The sequence below is a fragment of the Leuciscus leuciscus genome (assembly GCF_965113295.1).
Source record: "Leuciscus leuciscus genome assembly, chromosome: 6".
Classification (NCBI taxonomy): domain Eukaryota; kingdom Metazoa; phylum Chordata; class Actinopteri; order Cypriniformes; family Leuciscidae; genus Leuciscus; species Leuciscus leuciscus.
Genome location: NC_138730.1, coordinates 36354697 through 36382402, shown reverse-complemented (window position 1 = coordinate 36382402; position 27706 = coordinate 36354697). Strand labels below are relative to the sequence as shown.

Genomic DNA, 27706 nt, shown 5'->3' with positions numbered 1-27706 from the left:
GAACTCCCTGGCGTGAGCAAAAGAGAGCAACACTTTCTGAGTGGATCATCCCGGAGCAAAAACCTTTTGACAGTGTGCAAATTTATGTTTAAACAAATTATGCAATTATTAGTGAATGAGACCCATACAGACATATTGCTAGACAACTATTTTTACGTGCAGTCTGTAAAACGCACGGACGCGCGTGACCAACGACTTCGTCACTCCTCACTCTGTCAGCCCAGGAAATCGAAACTCAAGTTGGGTTACTAGACAGAGGAACATGAAGTTTGGTTTGCGTTGTGTGCATTTGATTGAGATGGCTTCGAGTGCAGGTGGCCGCACATTTCCCTCCTCAGAGATGTAAAGGTGGGTTCAAAAGTAAATGTTTTATTTGTGTGGAAAATATGGGTGTTGTTAGTTCCGCTTCACGCTTTACTCTTCTGCTACGTCAGGCGCGCGCTGTTCTTGTTTTTTCATTAGAGAATTATAAATTCATATTTTAGTGTTCTCGAATATATCACCGTCTTTAATTACTATGTAGGTTTAAGATTCTTTTCATTTACCGTGGTTTATTTCAAAGCCAATTTTCAATATTATTGTAGCCTAGTGCAACACTGTCGTGTTCTTGCATAGGGGTTGGGTGCGACGGTGCAACTGTAACGTTAAGTGTAATCTATAATTTACAACAGAAATTTACAACAATGCCCTTTGCCATATTTATAATAATAAAAAAATTACTCTTAGTTTTCGCCATTTTTTCGTAACGGTCATACAGGCATTCCCCACCTGACGTTTGACAGCAGAGGGAGGATCATAGCGTCTAAGATGAAAATTAATCTGTACCTGCTGCTGTCTACTGGTAAGATTAACATATAAAACACCAGAATTAAAGAACAAAAAATATTTCAGACAGAACATTTCAAAATGTAACTGCACTTTTTTCTTTTTCTTTGTACAAACCTGGGTAAACACAAATGAATGTATATAAAGTAAATAATGAAGTAAATAATTAATGACTATTCATCCATAAACTCTAAATGGTATGAATGTGCGTAATGTGACGCGTGGAAAGATATGGGGCCATTATTAGTGTTAAAAGTAATAAACTGTTTATTTAAATGGAAAATGAGAGCTCAAAAGCAGTCAAACTGGTCAAATTTCTTGCTGCCACCACAAAACGTCTGGATACTTATGACATGAGGGCATACAATGGTACTGTTGAGCACTGTTAAAATAATTACAATAATAATTCAGTTTTTACTCTAGGCAACTAGCCTGAATCAACCACCTCACCAGGGCTGCCCAGCAACAGCCTCTTTGCTTTGAGACCTCTCTTTGTGTACCAGAAGATAAATATGCAATGAAATTAATCCTTATGTATATGTGCACATTTTGTGTAATGCATTTGTGTAATATTTACAAAGGCACTTTACATAGTTTTCATTACATAGACTTTTTCATTACATAGGCCTATTGATCTAAAATAATCCTTACATAATCTGAAGCCAGGCTTCAGGTTAAAGAGGTATGTGGTTGACTAACAACACTAATCAGTTTGAAAGCCACTTGACCCAAAACCTGTTCTGTGGCAGTTCACATGGCGTTAATATCCCTTGTTTTCGTGGTTTTCACACACTCTGGTTGCTAGGTTGCACTTGTCAAATAGGAAAATAAGTCTTTTGTTTTGTCTTCTGTTCATGATAAGCTTGACCTTGTATTGTACACCCCAGCTTTTCTTTCTCACATAACATCAAGAACAACAGCTCTGGCCAACTATTACATTGTCTTTCTACAATGTAATCTTTGCTTACCACCAGTAAATTAAAATAAAGTACAACAGGCAAATTAGCAGAAATGTTTTATTCTATTCTTTAAAATGTGCTGTATTCACACACACATAAAAGTTGATATGTGACTAAACCCCAGCACATTTGCATACAGTATTTTAATGTGATCCAACAGCTCAGCAGTTATTATCAGACTGCTTTATCAAAGGATATTTAACACAATTTTCAAAAAGCATGTAAATTTTACATTTATAAAATAAAATGAAAAATTATCTCTAAATAGTTCAAAAGCCTATTTGGCAGTTACCAGCAATATCATTTTAAGAAGCAACATCTGGATCTCTATCTTTTATAAAACATGAGATACTGCACAATATGAGCAGTAGGCCTATGTTATGTAGAAAGTTAAGTGTTATTTCCCTTCATGGTCATAATTCATCCTTTCCTTATACCTGTTCAAAGGTCTAAGTAGGCTAGTAGTAATGTGATTCTGTTTCTGATTCTGGTTTATGCTCTTTTGAATAGTATTTGCATTTTCCCTTATGTAAACAAGTCATCTGATGAGCTGTGTTCTTCTCTTTCCTCACATTAGGTTGAATTACTGCAGTATTTGAAGCTGTGGGTGCCCAGCTGATGGTGTTCATGTCAGACTTCATGCATGTTATGGCTTGAATCTGTAGAAATGTCTACAGTACAGGCTAGAGATGCTCAGCTGCAGGAGTTCATGCAGATGTACGAGCTGAGAGCTGCTTGTAATGACTGCACTCATGAATACTCTCGCATTTCCTACTCCATCATTGCAACGCCTCACCGTTGCTCTCACAATCTGCTGCTTGTCAGAGCAAAGGTCAGAGGTCACAAATGGAAACCTGTGTTCTCTCGGCCCTCTCACCCACGACCTGCTCGATATGAAGTGTGTTGGTATTTCAAGGAGGATGTCGGGTGCTATGTGCATCATGACCGTTGCACGTTTGCCAGCAGTCCAGAAGAAGCTGCGGTGTGGAACTTGCAAAAAAACACAAACCTAGACCACAAGAGTTTAATTCATCTGATCACGCAAAGAGAACGACTGGCTGAACAGAGCAGACAAGGAGATGGTCAGTCAAGCTCTCATGAGCTTTCCTCATACCAGGAGAAACTTCTGGAAGAGTACAGAACCAGCAGCAATGAGATTCGTATCGTGAGTACAATGAAATCCTGCACAAGATAGCAACTCTGCCCAACTCCGTCCATGTAACTTTAATGTTTTTAAGTCATATGATATCTATCTTTATGAGTATTTGAAACCATATAGATTAAAGGGACACACACACACACACACACACAAGATTTGTCACACAAAACATTTTTTAATATGTTTCATTTTAAGGATGTAATACACTGCACAAATTTTGCACAGATTTTTTATTCAATTTACAGTCTGGATGAGTCCATGCTAGTTGCCGAATATCATAGCCAGTCTCCAGATTTTGGGCAGTTGGAGTTGACAGATTACACAGAAAATTGTGTAGTGTATCATGGTCACAGACTCACATTTTTGATTCCATCCACATCCAGTCAGAGGATATCAAACATGTTTGTTATTTTGAGTTGATTTTAGAACACATATTGTTTTCATTTGTCATGCATGAGGTGCATGTTTCTGCATATGTTTGTGGTCAGACTTGAAAGTCCGGTAGTGTTTGATCCACATTCATTTAGTCTATGATGTTTTTCTTTGGAACCATTTACAAAGTCTGCAAGTGTACGATGCCTAGATTTTTCAAATCTAATTTTAAAAGTTGTTTAGTGTATTCCTCTTTTAATTGCTAAATATGCAGACATTGATGATTTTGGTTCTTGAAATGATTATAAAGAAAATCACAATATACCAGTCAGAATCAAGCATATGAGAGCCATATAATAGAGAAATGAAAAAGTTGTTTGTGTATTTATGGTAACTTTTAAGTTAGTAGTTAATTATTTAATTAAATACTAACATAAAAAGTAACAAAATCCACAAATATGGACACGTGTGTGTATTTTACAGATCTCTGAGCAGGTGGACGATGTGTGTGTTAAACACGATGAGAATCTTTGTGTAGACTGTTTACAAGAAGACAGTGAAATCAGATGGAAATTCACAATCACCACTGAGGTCAGAAATACACACTAACCTGGATCATTTTACATTCAGCCTAATTGCACACTAGTTATTGATAACCTCCTTGTTTGTTTTGTGTGTGTGCGTGTGTGTTTGTGTAGAGGTCCTTGGCTCATGTGGCTCTACTGAAAGTGGAAAATGGTGCTGTTTTCTCTTTGAGTGACAGTTTACAGAACACCTTTCCCCCAGTCACACACACTGCAGGCCACCACCTTCGCTCCTCTCACTCCACCTACCAGCTGAGTGTGTCTTTTCTGTCGTTCCGCCCTGGAGTGTATGAACAGTGGTTGGTGTTTGACTTCGACATTCGACCGGTTCTTCTCCGGAAACTGAAGGTGAGAGTCGGTGAGCAGTTCCATGTCCAGCCAGATGAGGCAGAAGAGAGTGAATGTGCCGAGATTCTTTCGGATGAGCGCTGGAACAGAGGAAACAGGGTCATCGTGCCCTTCTTTGCCAGAAGGGAGGAGGACGAGCAGTTGCTTAGTACATACAAATCACCCCAGATGAACCTACAGTTCAATCCCCATGCAGATCACAGTTCCCCACTTCACCGAGACAACTACAGAGAGAGAGGTCACCACTTTCTGTTCAGAGAGGAAATTGCAGAGGAGAAGCTCATTAGCAGGTACAAATATCTTATAGAAATAATACACCACTTGAAATGTATGCTAAGGTGTACATTTTCAAATTTACTATATTTATATGAATGTGTGATTCATATAAATATAGTGCCCCCCAAACCAGTTAAGCGCAAACCCCATCCCACCCCACAGCTGATTTCATTGGTCAACCATCACAGGCATTGTCCCGAATGGCACCCTAAACACTTGCGGTCTTCCTACGAGTCCGCACTTTTGTGACGTAATGCCTCTTTGACTGTCGGGAAGAAGTCTATTGCGGAGCTCGCATCATTGCAGGCTCGGCAAAAGTGTAGGCTAATAATTTTATAATTTTTCGACCATGGACACATTATGTTTTAGCTACTCATTACCATATTCACTTGTTTTTAAATGTAAATTCAAGCCAATCGCTGTTCTCATGATAGTATGAAACATGGGCAGAGTTGTCAAAGTCAATGAATCTTTATGTAATACACAGATAAAATGAATAGAATAGTGGATTAACTGGTTTGGGTTGGGGTTCACACTGAACAGGTGGATTCTATTATTATGATTGTTTTTTTTTTGTTCTAAGGGAGGTTATATCATCATATGGTAGAGATCCAGTATGTAATTGTAAACAGTGTTAAAGGGATAGTATGGAGTCAATATAGGGCCATATATATCTGCAAAATAAAACAATGTTTTGCAAACAAAAAATATGTTTTGCAAAAAAAAAAAATATGTTTTGCAAATAAAAATAGAGTATTGAGAAAAAAAATAGCTCTTTTGCAAGCAAAAAAAAAAAAATATTGCAAAAGAAAAGTTAACCACTGAGAGAAAAAATTAAGTTTAGCAAAGTAAAACTTCAGCAGCATTGACTTTGCAACACATATTTCCCTTTGCGCCACTCCTTTAAATCCGCTTTTCAGTCATCCGTGCCTCTGCGGCGCAAGCTTTCCTTTGCGCTTCATTTTTCTTTGCGCCTCGCTGATTTGACGCCGTCCCTGATTTGACGTGGGGGAGGGGTCAAGAGGTTGGGGTGTGTACAAGGGACGAAGGCGCGTCCCTCTCGTAACGTCATCAGCGCGAGCCCCAGACTATTATTGTCAATAATACATACCTGTGATCCATCACCCGCATGTCTCTGCTCCGCCATTCCGATCGATCCACTCGGTCTGGGGCTCGCGCTGATGACGTTACGAGAGGGACGCCTTCGTCCCTTGTTCACACACCCCAACCTCTTGACCTTGTGTACAAGGGACGAAGGCGGGTGACATGCGGGTGATGGATCACAGGGTATGTATTATTGACAATAATAGTCTGTGGCTCGCGCTGATGACGTTACGAGAGGGACGCGCCTTCGTCCCTTGTACACACCCCAACCTCTTGACCCCTCCCCCCACGTCAAATCAGGGACATAAAGCGAGGCCCAAATAAAAATTAAGCGCAAAGGAAAGCTTGCGCCGCAGAGGCACGGATGACTGAAACGCGGATTTAAAGGAGCGGCGCAAAGGGATATATGTGTTGCAAAGTCAATGCTGCTGAAGTTTTACTTTGCTAAACTTTATTTTTTCTCTCAGTGGTTAACTTTTCTTTTGCAATAATTTTTTTTTTGCTTGCAAAAAAGCAAACAATTTTCTCAATACTCTATTTTTATTTGCAAAACATATTTATTTTTTTTGCACAACATATTTTTTGTTTGCAAAACATTGTTTTATTTTGCAGATATATATGGCCCTATATTGACTCCATAGGATAGTTCACTTTGAAATTAAATTTTGGTATGTTTTAGCTTACCTCAAGGGCATCCAAGATGTAGGTGTCTTTTTTTCCGCAGTAGTTTCAATTTTGATATTTTTAGGTCAAACCGTTCTTGTCTGTCAGTCATATAATGCAGGTCAATGGGCACCACCTCAAAGAGCATGCACAGAGTCCAAATTAAAACAATTCCCCATCGTCCAAATTAAACAATTCCTCATCGTAAGTACACATTGATGGCCCAAGACACGAAACGAGCGGTTTGTGTGAGAAAACGAACAGTATTTATATCGTTTTTACCTCTTGTACACAGCCACGTCCAAGTGATCTGAGAGCGCGGGCGGGTATAGATATATACAATAGAAGTCGCATTGGCTACTGCAGTTCATTGGAACGAAACCGTATTGAGACAGTGACCATCGACCTGCATAATATGACTGACAGACAAGAACGGTTTGACCTAAAAATATCAAAATTGAAACTACTGCGGAAAAAAAGACACCTACATCTTAGATGCCCTTGAGGTAAGCTAAAACATACCAAAATTTTATTTCAAAGTGAACTATCCTTTTAAGTGCTGATCTCCAATAATCTTTTTTTTATGTCTACAGGCCACACCATCATTAAGAGATATAATTTATGTAATGCCATAGTATCAGCCACACCCATAGACATATTTTCCCTTGCAGATAAGTTTCTCTCCCTTGGTTATTATATGGTCTGCATACTGATTGTCACAGACTGGCTTAGTGTGGGTCCCATGACAACAGTGTTTTATCACCTAAAATAAATAATTTTACTTTTTGAATATAATTTCTATTACTAAAATAGTGTATTTTAACGTTACTTATTTCTCATTACATGCACTCTGGAACTCTGGAATTTGAACTCATACTGGGATCAGAGGCATTCCATGTTATCATTGCATTTAATGGCCTCTGAGTCCGATAGTACTAGGCAGGTATAATCACTGAATTGAATATAAACGTAACTGAAAGCAAACAATGCAACGATTAAAGGCATTATTTTCTAACAAGTTAATTGCGGTTTCATTGAATGGATGAAACATGGGCAGGGCAGTTAAAAAAATCAGCGCTGTTGTTATGCATTGCTAAGATGGTGTCGTAGTACAAGATGAAAATATGTCTGAAAGGAAAGGTGGATGAATGGGTTGGTGTTAAGGTTCAAACTGAATAGGTGGAATGTATTATGATTACAATAATGTTGTCACTGTTTTGAACTTAAAGAACAGCCAAAACACTGTGTGTGTGTGTGATTGATCCAGAGAGGACACTTGCTACCGTCTGTTAAATAATAAGGTGGCACACATATTGGGTGTGTGTAGCCACTATTACATTACACTGTTATTGTAATTGTTTTATGATTTTATTATTTTTTTACATAGATGTCTATAGCTGGCCATATTACTGTATGGTAAAAACAAGTAAAATTTGGCACACTAGTTAGTCTGAAAAGACAAATAGTTGTGGTAGAAATTCCCCTACGCACATGACTTAAGTTAAACCAGGTGTCCACGACACCTCCAAAATTATCTTCAGGTGACCCCCACTCTGACCATGTTGGTAACCCCTCGCGCCTAAGTATAGTTTCTTTGAACGCATTAGAAAAACCCAGATGCCTAAGAATTCTATTCTGATCACATAAGATGCCTAAGAATTATAGCTACCGGACCCCATCGGTAAGAGCCTCACTCTGAGATGACGTCTCGCACCTTATGAACACTATCACTTTGGAATAAAGGTCTCCAGTGTTCCACTAACCTAATGCACATCAATAACCAGTCTTTGAATATGCTTCAATCACAGCCGGGAGGATCTCGGATCAATTTCATAGAATTCTCCCTGACAAAAAGAGTACAACAGTTTTTATAGAATAGTAGCGTGGCAAAGGTGACATGATTCATTATAATTTTTTCCAAATATGGAAGCAAATATGGATTCCTTGATACTTCAGCTTGTTGCTAGGGTCATGAGGTTAAATGTGTATATATAACAAAATGCACAGCTGTCTAGTTTTGTTTCCTCTTTTGTTAGATTCAGATGCACTAACTTTGGCCCAAGTGTTAGGGACATTTAGTATTCAAAAGCGTTTAAATGTTAACACTGCTAGAAAAAGAAATGTATGTTATGTTTAAAAAAAAATTTCCTTCACATAGTCCTTCTACAAATGGTCCAATCTTCACTCATGTTGGTGCTATATAATCATCAGATCACAAACCAAATAAAAGTAAACAAATGGTTTAATGAAATACACCATACATCTGTAGCATATTGAGTTTTGGTCAATATTAGAGATTCTTTTAATTAATCAGTATTGAGAATGCTATTTTCTCTCTTTTTACAGTTAGATTACCTTTGCCATATATTTACGGTTGCAAATGTTTTCTTTTTTCCCCCAAACTTGCAGATTAAATGTTAGTGGGAGTGTGTCTCTCTCTGACCAGTTGAGTGACGGCATATCACGTTTTTTTGCTGCTCCAGGGAAGCTCTTTGCCACTCTGAAGGTGTCCTGCTCGCTCACATCAGACTCGCCTGAAGGGCAGATTCTTAAACGAGGGGTGCAGATGGCTTTGGTGAATTGCATACCAGCAGAAGCCAGTGTGTCAGTAGAGCACAGAAACCACACGTATGAGGCATTGGTGCTCAAACAGGCTGCTGGCGAGGGTCACATCGGTCTTCAGCTGTCTGCACAGTGTGTGTCTGAGCTACAGCTGAGGAAAAAAAACCGGTGTGAAATGGAGGTACAGTTTCAGCTGAACAGACTGTCATTTTGTCAGATGCACCGGGCTATTGATCACCTACCAGACCTGCACATCGTTCTACCTGACCTCAGTAACTGTTGTGTCCCTGTGGACATAACCAAACAGTCTGAATTGAACAACAAACAGCAAATTGCCTTGAACTTCATCCTTGGCAAGTGCGAGAGCAACAAAGTGGCTCCTCCCTTGCTAATATACGGACCATTTGGCACCGGGAAGACGCTCTGTCTCGCCTCAGCAGCCAAAAAGCTGGCCTTTCGTTCTCAAAACAAAGTGCTCATCTGTACATATACTAACAGGTAAGTTATAAATAAATAAAAAATGATAATGTAGCCAATCATTACCACAACAGAGGGATCAGGATCATGCATCAACCAATGTTTTTTTTTTTTTTTCGATGAAGTATTTGAGACATTAAAGTTTGAGTTATTAATATTAAATATTTGTTTTAAAATAAATTGAAAAAGAAATTTACTTTATACAAAAAATATAGTTTAGTGGTCATTATATACAAATATTTGACCACAAATATTGGATGCAATTTTATCAATTGTTATTACCAGTTATTTGAAACAAGAACAAGAACAGATGGGAATTTAATTTGTATTAAGATGCCTTGCAATACTTCTCCTGTGAAAATAAAAGCTCCCGTCCATTTAAGAAATCTAACTTTGAGTTTTGTTCCTTATAGCTCTGCAGATTTATATGTCAGAGAGCACTTCCATTCATACGTTACAAATGGACACCCAAACCTCAAACTACTCAGGATAAAGGCAAACAGGGGTGGGGCCTCCATCATGGCAACCGATGACATCACTCTGAAATACTGTCTTTGCTCTCCAGACAGACAGTCCTTCATCTTCCCAGCACGCTCTGATCTAGAGTCACACCGCATCATTATTACCACCACATCTATGGCACGGCATCTCCGTGAGCTGAAGCTTCCTGAAGGTTTTTTCAGTCATATCCTGATTGATGAAGCATCTCAGATGCTGGAGGCTGAAGCGCTCATGGCTCTGGGTTTAGCAGACAAACACACTCGAGTGGTTTTAGCAGGAGACCACATGCAGATGGCTCCAAAACTTTTCTCTGTAACTGATGACAAACGATCAGAACACACCCTGCTCAATCGTCTCTTCCACTACTACCAGGATGAGAGCAGCAACACTGCCAAGAAAAGCAGAGTCATCTTTAATGAGAACTACCGTTCCACCACAGAAATAGTGGACTTTGTATCCACTTACTTCTATGTAAGTGATGGTATCAAGGCCAAAGGGGATGTCCCACCCCACCCGAGGCTACACCCTCTGATCTTTCAGCATGTCAGAGGAGAATGCCGTCTGAATTCCACCTCCATGTCCTGGTTCAATCTTGCTGAGGTCAACAGTGTGGTAAACATGGTGCAAGGGCTTCTGACTGATTGGCCAATTGAATGGGGTGATAGAGAGCCAAAGCAGATCTGTGTTCTTAGTGAAGGCCGACAGGTACTTTTTTTTTGTGATAAACAGCATTTATCACTCTTGACATATGACAAATATGTTATGACTAAAACTTAATTATGCTATACCATATAAGTATGAATGGTGACTTGATGAATGAATGATAATAATTAAATACAAACTTTTAATACTATTCAAGCATTAGGGACGAGAATTGTTAAGAATTTAACAATTGTGATTCCTCTTAATGATTCTTGCTCTTTAACTGTTTGATCAAAGATTTTGTAATTTTGAGGAAGATCTATTTAAAAAAAAGTTATTGATAATATAATACATAGTTTTTAAAGGACAACTCCAGTGAAAAATGAACCTTGGGGTAATTAACACATGGTTACCGAGTCGATCGTTCCCTGGGGTGCATTTTTATGATAATCGAATGTAAAGAGTTTTATTTATAAAAACAGATTAGCTCATAACACTAGTATATGGGGCAGAGTGTAAGTAAAAGCAAATCGCAAGTTAATACCACTAACAAGGTTCAAAATAGCCTCACACTAACATGGTAGCATATTGAGGGTCCCTACATGCAAACCGAAGCATTGAGAGCGTTGTAAGTGTACAGACAGTTTAATAAGAAGATACTTTATAAAGCCAGTACATTACGCATTTACAGGCAGCGGGCATCTTGGAAAACAGACTCGATTAATCGAGCCACGAACGCCCTGCTACGTGAGCTGGTCGATAGGAATTACGTTTGTGAAATCGGGTGGTGGTGGCGCAATGGATAAGACACATGCCTTTGGTGTGAGAGACCCGGGTTCGAATCCACTGTGAGACACCAATGTGTCCCTGAGCAAGACACTTAACCCCTAGTTGCTCCAGAGGTGTGCGACCTCTGACATAAATAGCAATTGTAAGTCGCTTTGGATAAAAGCGTCAGCTAAATGAATAAATGTAAATCTAATGTAGCAGGGCGTTCGTGGCTTGACTAGTCGATACTGTTTTCCAAGATGGATCCTGCCTGTAAATGCGTAATGTACTGGCTTTATAAAGTATCTTCTTATTAAACTGTCTGTACACTTACAAAGTTCTCCATGCTTCGTTTTGTATGTAGGGACCCTCATTATGCTACCGTGTTAGTGTGAGGCTATTTTGAGCCTTGTTAGTGGTATTAACTAGCGATTTATTTTTACTTACTCTCTGCCCCATATACTAGTGTTATGAGCTAATCTGTTTTTAGAGATAAAACACTTTATATTTGATTTTCATGAAAACGCACCCCAGGGAACGATCGACTCGGTAACCATGTGTTAATTACCCCAAGGTTAATTTTTCACTGGAGTTGTCCTTTAAGGGCTTGAATTCAGTAACCATCACAAATGGTAAAGTCACAAAAATACAATCCACATCCTGTTCCACAAATTTCCCCCTTTTTTCCCATTCGATTCTTCAGGTTGAGGTCATCAGAGTTCATCTCCGTCAGAAAGGAGTTTACGGAGTGTCTGTTCAGAATTTAGCAAACATTCAAGGTACTGTAGGGTTCAGAACATCACTGTCTACTGGAGCTAAGGAAACTTGTTTGATTTATCAAGAAAAAAAAATGTGTTACATTTTTATTTCAGTCACAATGTGTCAATATGTATATCCATTTTAAAATTATTTATTATTATTTTTAAATTACAACCTCCCCATTCAAATTCTGTGTCCTTAGGGAATCAGTTCAGGGTCATCATCATAACAACAGTTCAGACAAGAGACAGACTTCTTCAATCAGAGTCAAGCTGCCCTGAGTTTTTTGATGACATTAGAGCACTAAACACTGCCTTGACCAGAGCCCAATCACTGGTGGTTGTAGTTGGAGACGCTGGTGCTCTTTGTTGTTTTGGAAAGTGTTCAAAAATCTGGAGGTCCTACATAGAACGTTGCATCAGCAAGGGCAGCGCTAAACCAGATAATTTTACCAGAGATGTCCTACAACAGGAAGTATTGGAAATTTCAAAATTTCAGAAGACAGAAAAGTTAGACATTTCTGAGAATGATGTACCTCTCCAGGCCGAAACTGATACTATATTGAAAGAGATGGAAGACTATGAAAGTGATGTACAGGACTCAGATGAAGAGAATGAACAAAAGAGGCCTTTATTCTTTTCCTCTGAAAAGGAAAACCTCTTGGAGTTGGTCAGGAAACAGCCTGGTATCTACAGGCATGGGGAATTGGTAATGAAAGGATACCAATCAGGTTACGTATTACCTTACGATAACCCATCTGAACACATTCATATTGAAGGGAAGAAAAACATTGGCATGTCTTTCCCTGGTGATGAAGTTGTGGTTGAGACCAGACACCATAATGCTGGCTCTCTTACTGGGAGAGTTTTAGGTTGTACAAACAGACTACCAACATCCTCTGAATTTGTGTGTTTTTTAGAGGCTGAAAATTACCAAAGACGAACACAAAACACTGACAAATATTTGGTGCCAAAAATGATGATACCCCTCAACCACAACACCACCAAAATACGTATCTTGGTAAAAAAAGAGACTCGCAATTGTATTCCAGTATACAAGTTTGTCAATGGCAATTGGACAATAACAAGAAATTTTTCTCTGGATGAACAAACAAAACAGAACTATGTTTTTGTTGTTCAGATTTTGGCCTGGAAAGAACACTGTTCCTTTCCGCTAGGCAAAGTTACAGATATTCTACCAGTTGGGACAACTTTAGAGGAGGGACTTGAGATTTTAAAATCAGAGTTCAAACTAATTTCTCTTCCTCTAATGCAAGAGGATGCTTTTTCAGAGATGAAAACTGATGGAATTGATGACAAGAAAAGAAGAGATTTCACAGCTTTACAAACCTTCACTGTTGATCCACCCAATGCTAAAGATTTGGATGATGCCATTAGTGTTAAAGATCTGGGAAGCTGCTATGAGATTGGGGTTCATGTTGCAGATGTGGCTAGTTTCGTGTCTAAGGACAGTTCACTTGATAGCTTTGCAAAAGAAAGGGGAGCAACGTTTTATGACCCAGGAAAAGAACCTACATTCATGTTCCCAAAAGATCTTTCCACCACCTTTTGGAGTCTTCTCCCAGGGAAAGATCGTAATGCCATTTCATTAATTGTCAAAGTGGAAAAGCAATCGGGCATTATCACAGAAAGGATCTTTGACCTCTCTGTGATCAATTCTAAAAAGAAGCTGACCTACAAGGAGGCTGAGGATATAATAAGTCAGTATGATGGTGAGCAGAGATTTGATACTTTGGAGGACCTTGTCAGGGTGGCTTACCATTTTGCCAGAAGCCAACGCAAAGCACGGCTTAAAGAAGACTGGAACTATGCCCAACCTGATAAACACCGGAAGCCAGGGGAGAGAGAAGCAAATCTAATGATTGAAGAGTTAAACATAATGTTTAGCCATGAAGTGTCAAAATTTCTGACAGAGAACACAAACACTAAACTCTGCACTCCTCTGAGGTGTCAGGCTCCTCCAACAGCAGACCAATTAGAGTACATCAGTAATCGACATATGGAACTCATTCCTTTCTCCTCACACCTGACATTTCATATCGACAGAAATCGATTGAACCTGAATAACAGAATCACCTTCACTGTTTATTCTCTAGGGTCTAGAGATGTCCACCCTAACAATAATCCTAACCCTGGTGATAACCAGAGCCCTTTATCAAGCCACCTACAAGATGCCATCTCTGTCAGTGACTCTGAATATCATTTTGAAATTGGAGTTCACAAAGCAGATTTTTTTAGCTATGTGTCTGGGGACGATATTCAGGACTTGGGTGCACAATCATACATGTGGAGTTTGACGCCAGGCAAAAATCGTCGTGCAATCTCTTTAATTCTGAAAGTGGAAAAGACAAAAGGCAAACTTGTAGAGCAAAAGTTGGTGCTTTCCTGCATAAAGTCAAACAGGGCATTGTCCTACAGTGAGACTGACAGCATCATCAACCAGCCAGGTGAAAATGAGATGAAGTTGGATTCTCTAGAAGGCTGCATCCTTGTGGCTTGTCATTTTGCACTTAGTCACAGGACACAAAGACTCTCTGGACAAGTAGACAGTTCCAATCCTGCTGATCTTGGATCATCACAAGACAGCAAGTGCAGGTTAATGATGGAGGAGCTGAAGTTGATGTTTAAAAAAGCTAGTGATCAGCTGACTGATCAAGAAACCCTGTTTCCGAACACCTTTAGCTGTCCTGTGACAGCTTCACCTGAACTGGTGAGTAGACTGAAGGAAGACAAGGAGGAATGTGAGTCCCTACAAGCACTGGAGAAACATCTGGATTCAAACTGTGGGCAGAATAATGGCAGTTTTATTATTCTGACATCTGTGTGGGAAATGATTGAATCAGCAGCTTTGACATGTAACTTTTACAAAATGGCTGACCTTATTTCCACAGATGACATTCATCCACAATTGGTTCCAGCAGTTGATCAGTTTAAGGCCTATATCAAAAAAGCTTCGTTCATTCGTTCTCTCTCATGCACAGATGCTTTACTTGGGCACTATTCGTTGAATCTGGACTCATACACACATGCATCCTCACCCATTCGCCGTTACATAGATGTGGTTCTTCAGAGGCTCATGCATGCAGTTCTCAGCGATCGTCCTGTTGAGTATTCACAGACAGACATTGATCTGTTGTGTGACAAGTGTAAAATAGGAGAAATTAAGGCACAGAAGTATGAGAGTAAAGCAGAGTCACTTCATCTGGCAGTCAATCTACAAAAACAAAGCACATACAAAATGGCTTTTGTCACTGTTGTCCAACGTGACAGCGAAAGTTTCAAATTATCATTTCCGTTTGATAAAGGAACTTTCCCGGACAGACTTCCTGTTAAGTACAGAAATTTACAGCTTGAGGATCAACCGTTATTTAACAAAAAGCAAGTGACACTGACTTGGAAAAAACGGATATATGCACTGAGCAAGACCCAGAGCCCACTGCAGAACTTAAGATTCTGTTCAGAGATACCTCAAAACACCTGGCACGCCATTGTTGAGGCAGTGAGAGACGAACAGTGGGAAGAGGCGAAGTCCCTCATATTGGCAGCAGATGTGAGTGATCATAGTGAGATCAGCGAAGTGCAGGATACATCTCGATTACCTGATCACACTTTTATGTCAGAAGAGGATCATTACACTGACTTCAAACTCTGTCTGAAAGCTGGAGACACTGTCCAGGTCCAGCTGACCTCAGAAAGGGACAGGGGCTACTGGGCGCCAACTGTACAGTTATTGAGCGTGACTTCAAGCTTTGAGATCTGTGTGGAACACACTGGCAATCCTATTAAGTGCTTTTCCAAACTTGCAAACCGCCCATCCAAAGGTCACTATAAGGATGTAGAGGAGTATGTGCAGATATGGAAGCCCCTCTGTGAAATGGAGTCTGCTGCAACTGCTGTGGATGACAGTGATTGTGTAGTGATAGAGAATGTGCAAATAACTTTTGATAATTCCAGACTCTCTGGAACTTTCTCTCTGCCTGTAGAATGTGTCAAAAAATGGGCAATTGAATTTGACCTGGCCAAGTGTTTGCTCTGTATCCGAAAGACAGTTTCGAAAAAGATCCAAGCAGATCAGTCAGAGCTGGATCCAGGATACTTTACTTGGGTGGCCCATGGTGTGACAACTCAGTATTTCGATCCTCCAGAGAACAGTGTGAACAAGTCCAAAATGATTAACTTTAGCATAAAATGTGCACCCATGAACACCCCAAAATTCAAGCGGAATGACACATTCACAGTGGAGATGATCCCAAAACTCATTCCAGACATGTAAGAATACAACAGACTCAATACACATTACATCACAACCATATTATAATCCAGTACACTACAACTAAAACCATTATGCTGCAAGATACTGCATTACACCAGTCTCATTACATTACTTACATTTTATATATTCATTAATCAGTTCATAAATATATTGTGTTCAATGTATAGAGGCAAAGTCATGACAACCACTTGCAATGATGTGTGATCTTTTTTTTCTGCTTGATTTATCCAGACGGAAGGAAAGTGCAGTGAATAATTTAACAGCAGCTAATGAACTCGTTAAGAACATTGCACTCAGACACCGGATTGGGAAAGAAAGTATGCATTAAATTCATAATATGTCATAATATGTTGAGAATGTTTTTTTAAACACAGAAAATGTCTATGCAATTATGCATTTGTTTTATTTTCTTTATTTATAATATACCTACACAGGGTGTTAGTGTCTTATTAGGGTCTTGTTTAATTTTCTGATTTATTTTTAAATCTTCATTTAACACCATATAACAAGTCATTATGTGAGCTTAAAATAATTATTTACACTAGAGTTTAATGACATACTTGAGTTCATTGGTTTTTAAGGTACTTTTGGTTGTATCAACCCACAGGCTCCGAACCAGCTGTACACCTATATGTGCTTATGAGAGAGGAACCACCAGCAGGTCTGCCTCAACTGAATGAAAGCCAGTTTAAAGCTTTGGAACAAGCTCTGAATGGCAAATTCACTCTCATTCAAGGGCCTCCAGGTTAAACATTCTGTGCATATACAGTTTTTAGTTTAGCCTTAAATGCTAATTTACATTGCACAGACAGATGCTGACCAAACACAAGATGTTTGTTTTTGTTTAGTCGGATGAGTGTGTATGCTGGTGTTGGTCAGCACTTATTTTGTTGCAGACTGAACATTCAATCACCATTTGCCAGGTCATGGAATGTCTGACAAGTGACGTACTGTAATTTGGTGATTGTCTGCGTTGATCAGCATCTGCCAGTGCAGTGTTAATTGGCCTTAAATCACAGAAAAACTTCACAGATGTTAAGTTTATCACAGTCACAGGGATTTGACCTTTTTTTTCCCTCAGTGTTTCATAATGGGACTGAAAAGATTATTTTCCATGTTTGTCCTTTATAGGAACAGGAAAAACAGTTGTAGGAGCGTATATTGTGTTCTGGTTCTCTCAGCTGAACTCCAAGACTCCTTGGAAGCTGAAGGAGCTGAAAGACAAAGAAAAAAAAGAGGTTATTCTTTATTGTGGACCCTCAAACAAGTCTGTGGATGTAGTTGCAGGTACGTCGAGGTTGTGTTGTGTTCTAGGGAACTAGTATTTGTGTGAAGAAGAAATTAATGTATTTATCATGTGCTTGTGTTGGGTGTACAGAATACCTGCTCAAGTTTGGAGAGCAGCTGAAGCCATTACGTGTGTACAGCAGACAGATGGAGATGCAGGAGTATCCCTACCCTGGCAGCAACATCCAGTTATCATACAAATCACTGCGCCAAGAGCGGTCTAAATCTGAGCTCAGGTACTGCCAATGAATTGCAAAAAATAATAATAATAATATTAATAATCACAGATCATTTTATCATTACAATACTCAAACTCATCACATTCCTGTGTCTAGGAAAATAACACTTCATCATAGAATCCGAGACAACTCTCGCAACCCTCATTCCCAAGCAATAAAGGACTTTGATCAAAGAATTCGCTGTAAGCCCGATTCACTGACAGATGAGGACGTAGAGGAGTACGTAGATGTTTCTGTTGTATTTGCTTCCATTTGAAAATGCTACATTGTCATAAACAACTTTAAATACCTGTGGCTTAATTTCCATCACCATCATCATCTAAATCTGCCTAAAACACATCTCTGCATCTAAGAGTGTGTCTATAAGTGTGTGATTATATGTGAATGCATGTCTGCATGACACTAAATTGTGTGTCCTCAGATATAAGAAGCTGCTAAATTCTGCACGTTTGTATGAACTGGAAAAGCATGATATTATTCTATGCACCTGCACGGCTGCCGCCTCACCCAACCTCACCAAGACACTAAGTGCACGACAGATCCTCATCGATGAGTGTGCCATGGCTACAGAACCCCAGACGCTTGTCCCATTGGTCAGCTTCAAACCGGAGAAGGTCAGAGTGACTCTTGACACATCTATAAAAAACAAGTCTGTCAATAACAAATAAACATATACACAAATAAAATGGACAGAAATTGCACAGAAATGTTAAGCAAAACTTGCTGTAAAATACCAACACATAACCTAGACAAGACTTCCAAATACCCAAGAGCCTGCACAGCCTAAATAATTAAAGCACTGAAACTAGGTTTTGGAAGAAAGCTAAACTTAAGGCACTCTTTATAGTAGACTAAACAAATAGGAAGCTGGACACAAAGAATAAGTATATTGAACTCCTTACTAACTAACCTTTGAAATCAATACAGCAGAAAGAAATGTAGAAGCAGAATACACATAATAATTTTTCTATCCAAAAAAGAATGACAATATTACATATTTACCATGATTTACAGAAGACACCCACTACTATAATGTCATTTGAGTGTAACAATACTTTATATACCAAAAAATCTTGTCAGGAATGTTTAAAACGAGAATCATTTGATGACACATTAAAAGACTCCATTTAAGGATCATGGTACTTTGCCACTATCCTTCAAACCACTAGGTTTTACCCATTTGTCAGCAATAAGTTCCATATTTAATAAGTACAGGTCAGATTAAGTCGATTGTTTCATTTTTACATAAATATATATATTTCGCTGACTGACCAAGGTTTTCTTACTCTGAATGACATTTTGCCAAAAAGGGAGAGAATATTGTCATTGTTCCCATAATCGTAATGTTTTTAGTTGTAGTCTGTATCATTAAATTAGATTTAATAATATTCCTGAGTAAATGATGGCAGAAGCAGATGTTGAAAAAATAATAAGCATTTACATTCTACTGTTCTCATGCTCCCTGCCATGCTTGCTTAGCTCTTCACTTTGTTTCTGACTTGCTCTGCCCTAAAAATTACTGCTTGCAGCTATATTTACATTATGAATACTTTCTGTTTGCCAACATAAATGACGTTATCAGGATGGGTATTTGGGGTGGCGAATCCCCTCAATGGCCTCTTTTGAGCTTGTGACATAGCGAGAGGGGACTCTCTGTTCAGAAATATTGGTAAGCATTTATATTAACAATTGCAATCCTCAGTACCTTTCTTGTTTCCTTGCTAAAGGCCCGTTCACACACCAAGTAAACTATAACAATGAGAAGGATACAGTTCTAAAAACTGTTCTAAATATAAAAGAATAGCAAAGTTCACATCACAACTATAACGATATAGGCACACTGGCACAGAGAAACAATATAGTTGGAATCGCTTTCAGAGCGATGAACACTAAAAACACTAAGAACGCTTTTTTTTCAGCAGATGAACACTAAAAACACTGACAGCCAATCAGAATCCATCCTCATTTAAAGCAGTAGACGACAAACCTGCAGCACATGCTTGGAATAAACAGCGTTATTGTTCATTGGATGCTAATATAGTTATCGTTATGATTATCTTTATAGTTATCGTTCTTGGTGTGAACGGGCCTTAAGAGTGCTACATTGTGTCTGCATTTACTTTTCAGCTTTTTGGCTTTTTACAGTGCCTAGCAACTAAGGGCATCTAAAATACAAATCAACCAATACAAAAATGCAATAAAATAGTGATATAAAAGTTACTATAATACTAATAATAATAAAAGTTGAAGACATATGTCAGTGCTAAACATTCCTCATTTATCTGTAATATAAATAAGATGCTAAAATTGTTATCTATACAGTGAAACTGTCATTCACAGAGAATTCGCATTACACTAAATGAAAAAAGCATTACTTTGAATGACGAAACTTCTATTTCAGCTTATATTGCAGGCTATCAACTGGCCACCTATGTCAAATAATGAGCTTGACCAGTAAAGTTAATCACAATTATTCACAAAATATTTTTCCAATAATCAATAAACTTACTTTGCTGCAGCACCACACGATCTTCAGGGTGCCTTTTGGTGATATCACAGACTGCTGAAAGAGTAAAAGTGTACATTAATTCATGTATTTATTATTTTTAATAAAGTTTTGTTTAGTTTGTTAGAAACTCTCACGCTCACAGATGACGTGGTTGTTGAGCGCCCTCAGGAGACCGGTTTGATTAAATCAGAATGAATACGCAAATAATTAACGAATATTTTTAAATCATCCACCAAAATTATCATCTCTTCAATACATTATTAAAACACCTGGCTGTTAGTAAAACACATTACATTGAGTTAATGCCTAAATAATATATTTTTTTATAATAAAAATAATATATATTTCTTTACCTTATTAATATAATTTTAAAATTCATCTATATAATATTGTCACTATATTTTAATATGTTTTATTCAAGTAATGATTAATAAAAAAAGGTTAAAAAAATAGAACTAACATGAAATAAATGTTAAAGCAGAAATTAGAAAGATGTAAAGTAATCTCTGGTTTAAACTCGATTGTTCACTCAGTCCTCTCCGCATTGAATTTTGGAAAATAGTGTTTCAGCGAGTGTGTACATGGAATGTGTAAAGTAGTGAATGAAGGTAGGGAATGATGTCGCTCACTCAGAATACAGCCCGACACCCGATACAGTGCACTATATAGTGGGTTTCGGACATAGCTATAGTCCTTTTAATATAACGCAGCCAACACTTATTTAAAAATGCTTGGAATTTTGTGTATATTTAAAGATGTAATGGTAAAATAGCAAAGTCCGACCACTATACTAAATGACAATTTTACACTTTGGAACATTATTTCACCCATATTTTAATGTATATAAAATCACTTAAATAAATTTGATTTGATGCGGACACCAAAATGGTGACGTCTCGTCTTTGACCCTAAAGCATTTAAAGACAAAATAAATATTATATAATATAGTATAGTATAATATAATAATCAAAATGGATGAAATGTGAGAGCAAATAGTGACTCAAGCCTGTTTTCTCCATGCAACAATCTATAACGTTTTCAACCATGAACGGTTAACTAGCATAAGCAAATCTAAATAAGGGACCTACTTCTTGCTACAGTACTTTGACCTTACAAACATTTTCATTCACAATCTTCTGTGTGGGTTTTCTGATCCTTGTCACACGGTCTCATATACTCAATCTTGCAGGTTGTGCTGTTGGGGGATCACAAGCAGTTGCGTCCGATCGTGAAGAATGAGCATGTGCGGAGACTGGGCATGACACACTCTCTGTTTGAACGATACATGGATAGAGCACTACTGCTTGACACCCAGTACAGAATGGTACATATATTGTGCTTCACACACGGTATACGCTTACACACATTTATTACTGTTTATTACATTTATTACTCTTTCTTTAGCATGAAAAAATCTGCAAATTTCCATCAGAAACATACTACAATGATATGCTGAAAACTATTGTGCCTGAACGAATCAGCATGCTTCATGCTGAGAACGAGACATCAAGACAAAGCAAACACATTCTGTTTGGAGATATACGTGGAAAAGAGATCAGTTTGGTTGTTTCAACTGCACGGGGAAATGAGAACTCAAAAGCCAACCTTGAAGAGGTTAAGAAAGCTGTAAGTAAAAGATGATGCAAACAAACAAAAAAAGACTCGATTTACACCCAATTAGTTTTAAACTATGTTCAAACTGCATGTTTGCAATTACTGAACTCACCTTATACATACATTTTTTAATTTAACAAAATATGGCACTATTATTGAAAAAAGTACCCCTTCTTGTTCTACATATCACATATTCCCTAATTTTGTATTGGATGAAAAAATTGATTCAAGCCTGTTTTGCTTCTCCTATAGTCCACCAGTAATTTGTCCACTGATCACATTCTGAGGACTTAACTCAGTCTATAAATTGTCACCCAAATAACACATTATTGTCAGGTTCTGGTGCTAATGAGCTTGCACCTACACAAATCAAGCCTAGATGTGTTTTTACGCAGGTTAAGATTTGCAGTCAGCTGGTATCAGTGGGCCGTGTGAAGCTGGAAGACATTGCCATTCTGTCACCATATAACGCACAGGTGGCCCAGATCAGAGAACGACTGTCCAATGACCTGAAGAAAATCACTGTCACCACCATTACAAAGAGCCAAGGTAATACTCTAGAATCATTTCCTCTCTTTAGATCTCTGTATTTTTTTTGTTTCCTTTACTTGATAATGCTAATGACAGTTGTTAGGTTAAAGGGATCATTCACCCAAAAGTGAAAATTCTGTCATCATTTACTCACCCTCAAGTTGTTCCAAACCTGTATACATTTCTTTGTTCTGCTGTACACAAAGGAAGATATTTGGAAAAATGTTTGTAACCAAGCAGATCTCGTGCCCCATTTTTTTCCTACTATGGTAGTCAATGGGGGGCGAGATCTGCTTGGTTACAAACATTTTTCCAAATATCTTCCTTTGTGTACAGCAGAACAAAGACATTTAAACAGGTTTGGAACAACTTGAGGGTGAGTAAATGATTTTTGGGTGAACTATCCCTTTAATGCTGTTGAATAGTTTTGATTTATCAAATGTTTGGGACTGTTTCACTTTACAATAAGGTCTCATTTGTAAACATTAGTTAACTAACATGAACTAACAATAAGCAATACATTTGTTGTATACAATAGTATTTATTAATCTTTGTTAATGTTAGTTAATAAAAAAAATACCGTCGTTAATTGTTTGTTCATGTTAGTTCACAGTGCATTAACTAATGTTAACAAATACAACTTAATTTGAATAATGTATTAGTAAATGTTGAAATTAACATTAACTAAGATTAATAAAGGCTGTAGAGGTATTGTTAACTTAAGTAGTTAACTAATGAAACTTTATTGTACAGTGTTTCCATTTTTTCCCTAAAGATTCTTATGTTCTCATGTATACAAAAACCTGATGACAAAGAGCATTATAATGATGTGACTGCAGGTAGTGAGTGGCAGTATGTGATTCTTTCGATGGTTCGCTCCTGCCCCAGCGATGAGATTGAATCTCAGCCTTCAAGGGAATGGCTCTCCAAGCACATTGGCTTTGTGGGTGATGAAAACCAAATCAATGTTGGCATCACAAGAGCACAGAATGGGCTATGCATTTTGGGTAATCCCTACATTACATTCATATATTCTTAACAAATTACTAAATACATATCCCAGTGTATTAAATCACAATGTTTTATACAAAATCATTTCTATTATAAGATAATAATATATATTTTTAAATGTTGTGCTTTAGGCAATCAGGAGCTACTGAACTGCAGCCTAGCATGGAGGAAACTACTGAAACATTATTCAGGTCGCGGCTGTGTGGTCTCTGCAGACCAGATAACAGTACGCAGTGTCCGTTAAATCAGATTTTAAATGAAGTTGGATTGATCTTGAATAATTTTACAAACAGTGTAAATACTTCTTTTTTAAAGCCCCCCTGAAATCAAAATGTAAGTTTTTTAGCTTTTAGTATGAATATGTTAGCCTTAAGGTTATGAATGGTGAATGGTGCTGGTGTGTTCCAAAACAATGACAAAATTCGCATTTAGGAGCTATAAGCATTCAAAACTTACAGTCTCTCACATCCGCTAAAATGGATCACGGATTTGTATGGCATCACCGCGGACTTCAGCTTCTCATTACATCTTCTGTCCAATCAAATGCTCTCTAGAATCTAAAGCGTCCCGCCCCCTATGATATAAATACCACCTGGCCAAAGTGACCGTTGGCATGTCACGGAGCAATATGGGTTGGAGGTGTGTGTTCGGTTGCTCAAATGCTCTAGTTTTATTCCGTTTTCTAACTGTACCTTGGTTAAGAATGAAATGGCTAGAATTTATTCATACCTCTACTATTGAATCCAACATATCATCAGCGCTCTGATTCGCTTCCATGGTGCTGTCAAGTACGAATTGCAGTCTGTGAGGTAAACTAAATGCTATTGGCTATTTGAAAAGGGGGAGGAGCCATTCAATATGTCCCACCTTAGCTTCCTGTTTAGTGGAAATGATGTCAACACATCATACAAAGCTGTGTATTCCAAGGCATTTCAGTGGGCCTTTGAGATTCTATTTTTAATTATACATTCCAAATTTCTTGTATCATTCCAAACCATTTTAAAATGGGTACGATTACATTAATGAAGTAACCAATTTGAAAAATTCATTGCTGAAATATTCTATTAATTTAAAACTATGGCAGCTTAAGATGATTTTTTTACATATATATTTACTACATATAACTATACAAACTCTTGTTAATCAATTGTAAAAAAAAAAAGTAAAAAAAAAAAAATAAAAAAAAAAAAGGGGGGGGGGGGGGGGGTGTTGTCCTTAACTTGGAAGAAAACCAAGTTAAACAATTATCAAACAGTTAAAATATTTTCTAAATCTTTCTGTAATTTAATTACATTTTTTATGACAGTGGTGGCTAAAGTCAATTTACCACAGTCATATTATAGTAACAATTGTTGTAACAATAAGCGTAGCACTAGCATATCACATTCACTTTGACTTGTACACAGAATTTGGCTTATACATAAATTAACAGCTTGTATTTTGTACATTTATGAGACAATTATTTGGGTTCAGCAGAAGAAATAAATTCATACATGATGCGAGGAGATCCAGTCAGATGATTAAATCAAATTTTTATTTCGTAGCAACAGACAATCCAATAATAAATGAGAAATAATAATATTTCATCCACAATCAGGATTAAAAGTTTAATAAAGAAACATAACATGAACAGTTAAAATCATTTCTAATATTTCTAAGTAAAATATAAGTCATACTCTGAATATAATATTCTTGCCTAAAGAATAGTCAAGTTGTTGAGAGAGCTCTCTTTGAAAAGACAAATTGCAAAAGAGCCAGGTTTGCTTATTGGAACAGAGTTAAGTTCCTCTTTTCATAGTTTTTGCCATCAAACCACATCCACAAGACACAAACATATCTAGCTTTCATAGTTTCACACCCTGTGGTGTGGGTACATACACATCCCAGCAAACACATTTACATTGAGGCAACGTCTGTGGCACGTTGCATTTCTGCTATAGCAACGTCGCGGTCTACGTGCTCGCAACATTGTAACAACGTAGAATTGTAAGACGTGACAGGGCTGTCGCAACGTTGCTACGCGACATTCAGCAACCGAGAGACGACGTTCTGACAATTAATTTTTTTATGCTAGATAGATATCCCCCATGTAGCATGTTATGTTTTGTGGTTTTAATTAGTCATATGTTATATAATTATATACTTTTTAAATATTGTTTATCCTTATTATTATTTATGGGCCTAACAGTAAATTCATTATAATCAACACCTGCAAGTGTACACTTTGAAGAGTAAAAATGACATAGAAGGTTAGCTAATTCAACTTTATTAAAACTGCATATGGTAATCAAATTGCACTTCCAAAAGTCATACATTTGTGAGAAGAAAAAAACTAAAACAAACATGTTATACAGGGAGTGGACTAACTAGCATGAGCAAACATGCGGAAATCTGGCAAAGAAATGAATGAGACGACAAATCAAAGGAAAATATAAACAGGTGTGCGAGCAGTTACAAAAAAAAAAATGTCTCTGTGCGTTTCCAAAAAAAAAAAAAAAAGTAAAAAACATTAACGTGCAACAAGTAGGCTAACGTTATACGCGTCGTTGCCTGTTCAATGAGTGCTGAAATCAATTACTCATCATTAAAGTCATTTTGGCTTCATACTTTTGGCATAAAGTTAAATATTTGTCATACCTGACCAGATGATGTTCAAAAAAATGTCACATCAGATAAGGAAGTTGTAGGTTGTGTTTGGATAATTCACGGAATAATTATGTATCTTATTTAGCTGAAGTAAATTAAACGCAATTCTCACGTATGGATTGCTTGATGAAGAATGAGAGACGGTCCAACGATCAGTTGAAATTCAAAAGGCTGATTTTCGTGCTTCAGGGCAGTGACGAGTACATATGTTGTCCAGTGATTGTCCAGACACCCTAGGCACAACCTTAAGCAATGGCCCTGAACGGTGGTTTAATGTCAACATTGTGACAACGCTGTAACAACCTTCACCACACAACGTAGTTATAGCAACCTTTTGGCCATGTTGTTAAAACGTTGTTAGAAGGTTGGGTATGTTGCGCCAACGTTCTGTGTTTGCTGGGATATCGCTCTGTACCACCATATGAGTCATGAAGTCATGGGTCTCAAAACAATGCAAAAGAAAGAAACTGCTATACAACATGTCCCTTCTGCAAGATGTTCAACCAAGATTAAAAAAATGTATCACATTAACTGAGACATTCGAGCTACTTGTGGTCTGTCAATCGGAAGCTTCCAGGCTTTCGCCCACATCTTACACTTACAAAATGTCACCCCAAGTCAGTCAACTACATTGAGGCATAAAGATTAATCAAAGAAAAGCATTAAACATACATTTCAAATGATAATAATGATGAACACTGACAATAATGATTTCTTAAAATATGATTGACATGATTAAATATTTAAAATATGAAAAATGATAAATCAAAAAAGATTTTTTTGAAAAGAAAAAAGAGTCATTTTTTTCTTCTTCCCCTGATTCATCAATACAGGTTTGGAACAACTTGAGGTTGAGTAAATGATGACAGAATTTTCACTTTTGGGTGAACGATCCTTTTAAGAAAGGAAAAAAACTTTTGCTCATGCTATGAGGCGTTTTAGTGGGTACATTACTTTTAACTTTTCCACATAACTATTAAGATTTGGGTTAACAGACTGTCTGTAATGCTCTCCAAATACACTCTGACGATGTATAAACTTCTCTCTTCTGTATTTTAAAAAGCATTTGATCTGATATCTAATCAGTCACAGCATATAGAAAAGGGAATCCCACTCTTTTTTGAAGAGCAGTTGTAGCCTAGAGCCACTGAGCATTTTAAAACTGGAACTCCTGTCATTACAGCAACAACATAAAAGGGTTGTTCACAGCAAAATTAAAATTACTTACCCTGTCCCCATGACGTTCTTCAGTGGAACACAATGTCCTCTGTATAATCAGAATGTCCTCTGGCAGATTTAATATAATTAAAGAACATAACTTCACATGTCAAGCTAAAAAAGACTAAAATATCAAAAAGTAGTCTTCTCAGGACACACAGTAGCTCTGTGTGAAGATTCTGAGATACAAATTGAAATGTAATTCAGGTATTTTGCTGCTTTTATTTTGTCTCTGTGAATTGCTATAGTGTGATTATTTTTATTCCTCTCTATGTAAAGCACTTTGAATTGCCATAGTGTATGAAATGTACTATATAAATAAACTTGCCTTGCCTATTTCACTGTGCTACTGGAGTTTT

At 37.6% G+C, this 27706-nt stretch overlaps 1 protein-coding gene across 5 annotated transcripts; it reads left to right on the top strand.

The window, feature by feature from the left end:
- The first annotated feature begins 180 nt into the window (after positions 1-180).
- helz2b (helicase with zinc finger 2b) lies at positions 181-27685 on the top strand. Of its 5 annotated transcripts, none has more exons than XM_082173410.1 (19): positions 190-348; positions 2377-2949; positions 3799-3906; positions 4014-4537; positions 8700-9350; positions 9743-10535; positions 11944-12019; positions 12202-16288; positions 16524-16609; positions 16900-17037; positions 17424-17579; positions 17671-17815; positions 17915-18037; positions 18240-18432; positions 21517-21651; positions 21732-21953; positions 22337-22490; positions 23312-23479; positions 23615-27685. In XM_082173410.1, exons 2-19 carry the CDS (start codon positions 2428-2430, stop codon positions 23725-23727), a joined length of 8394 nt encoding a protein of 2797 aa, XP_082029536.1. In that variant the 5' UTR covers positions 190-348; positions 2377-2427; the 3' UTR covers positions 23728-27685. The 5 variants fall into 5 exon arrangements, with proteins under 5 accessions (XP_082029539.1, XP_082029536.1, XP_082029537.1 ...); XM_082173411.1 differs by having other exon boundaries at positions 2362-2949; XM_082173412.1 differs by lacking the exon at positions 190-348 and adding an exon at positions 826-841.
- The last annotated feature ends 21 nt before the right edge of the window (positions 27686-27706 follow it).

Bases quoted from the DNA above. Each gene is read 5' to 3' on its own strand.
- helz2b (XM_082173410.1), top strand. From the start codon at position 2,428: ATGTTATGGCTTGAATCTGTAGAAATGTCTACAGTACAGGCTAGAGAT. The intron at 16,289-16,523 runs GTAAGAATACAA...TGATTTATCCAG, and splicing joins CCAAAACTCATTCCAGACAT to ACGGAAGGAAAGTGCAGTGA. The intron at 18,433-21,516 runs GTCAGAGTGACT...TCAATCTTGCAG, and splicing joins TCAGCTTCAAACCGGAGAAG to GTTGTGCTGTTGGGGGATCA.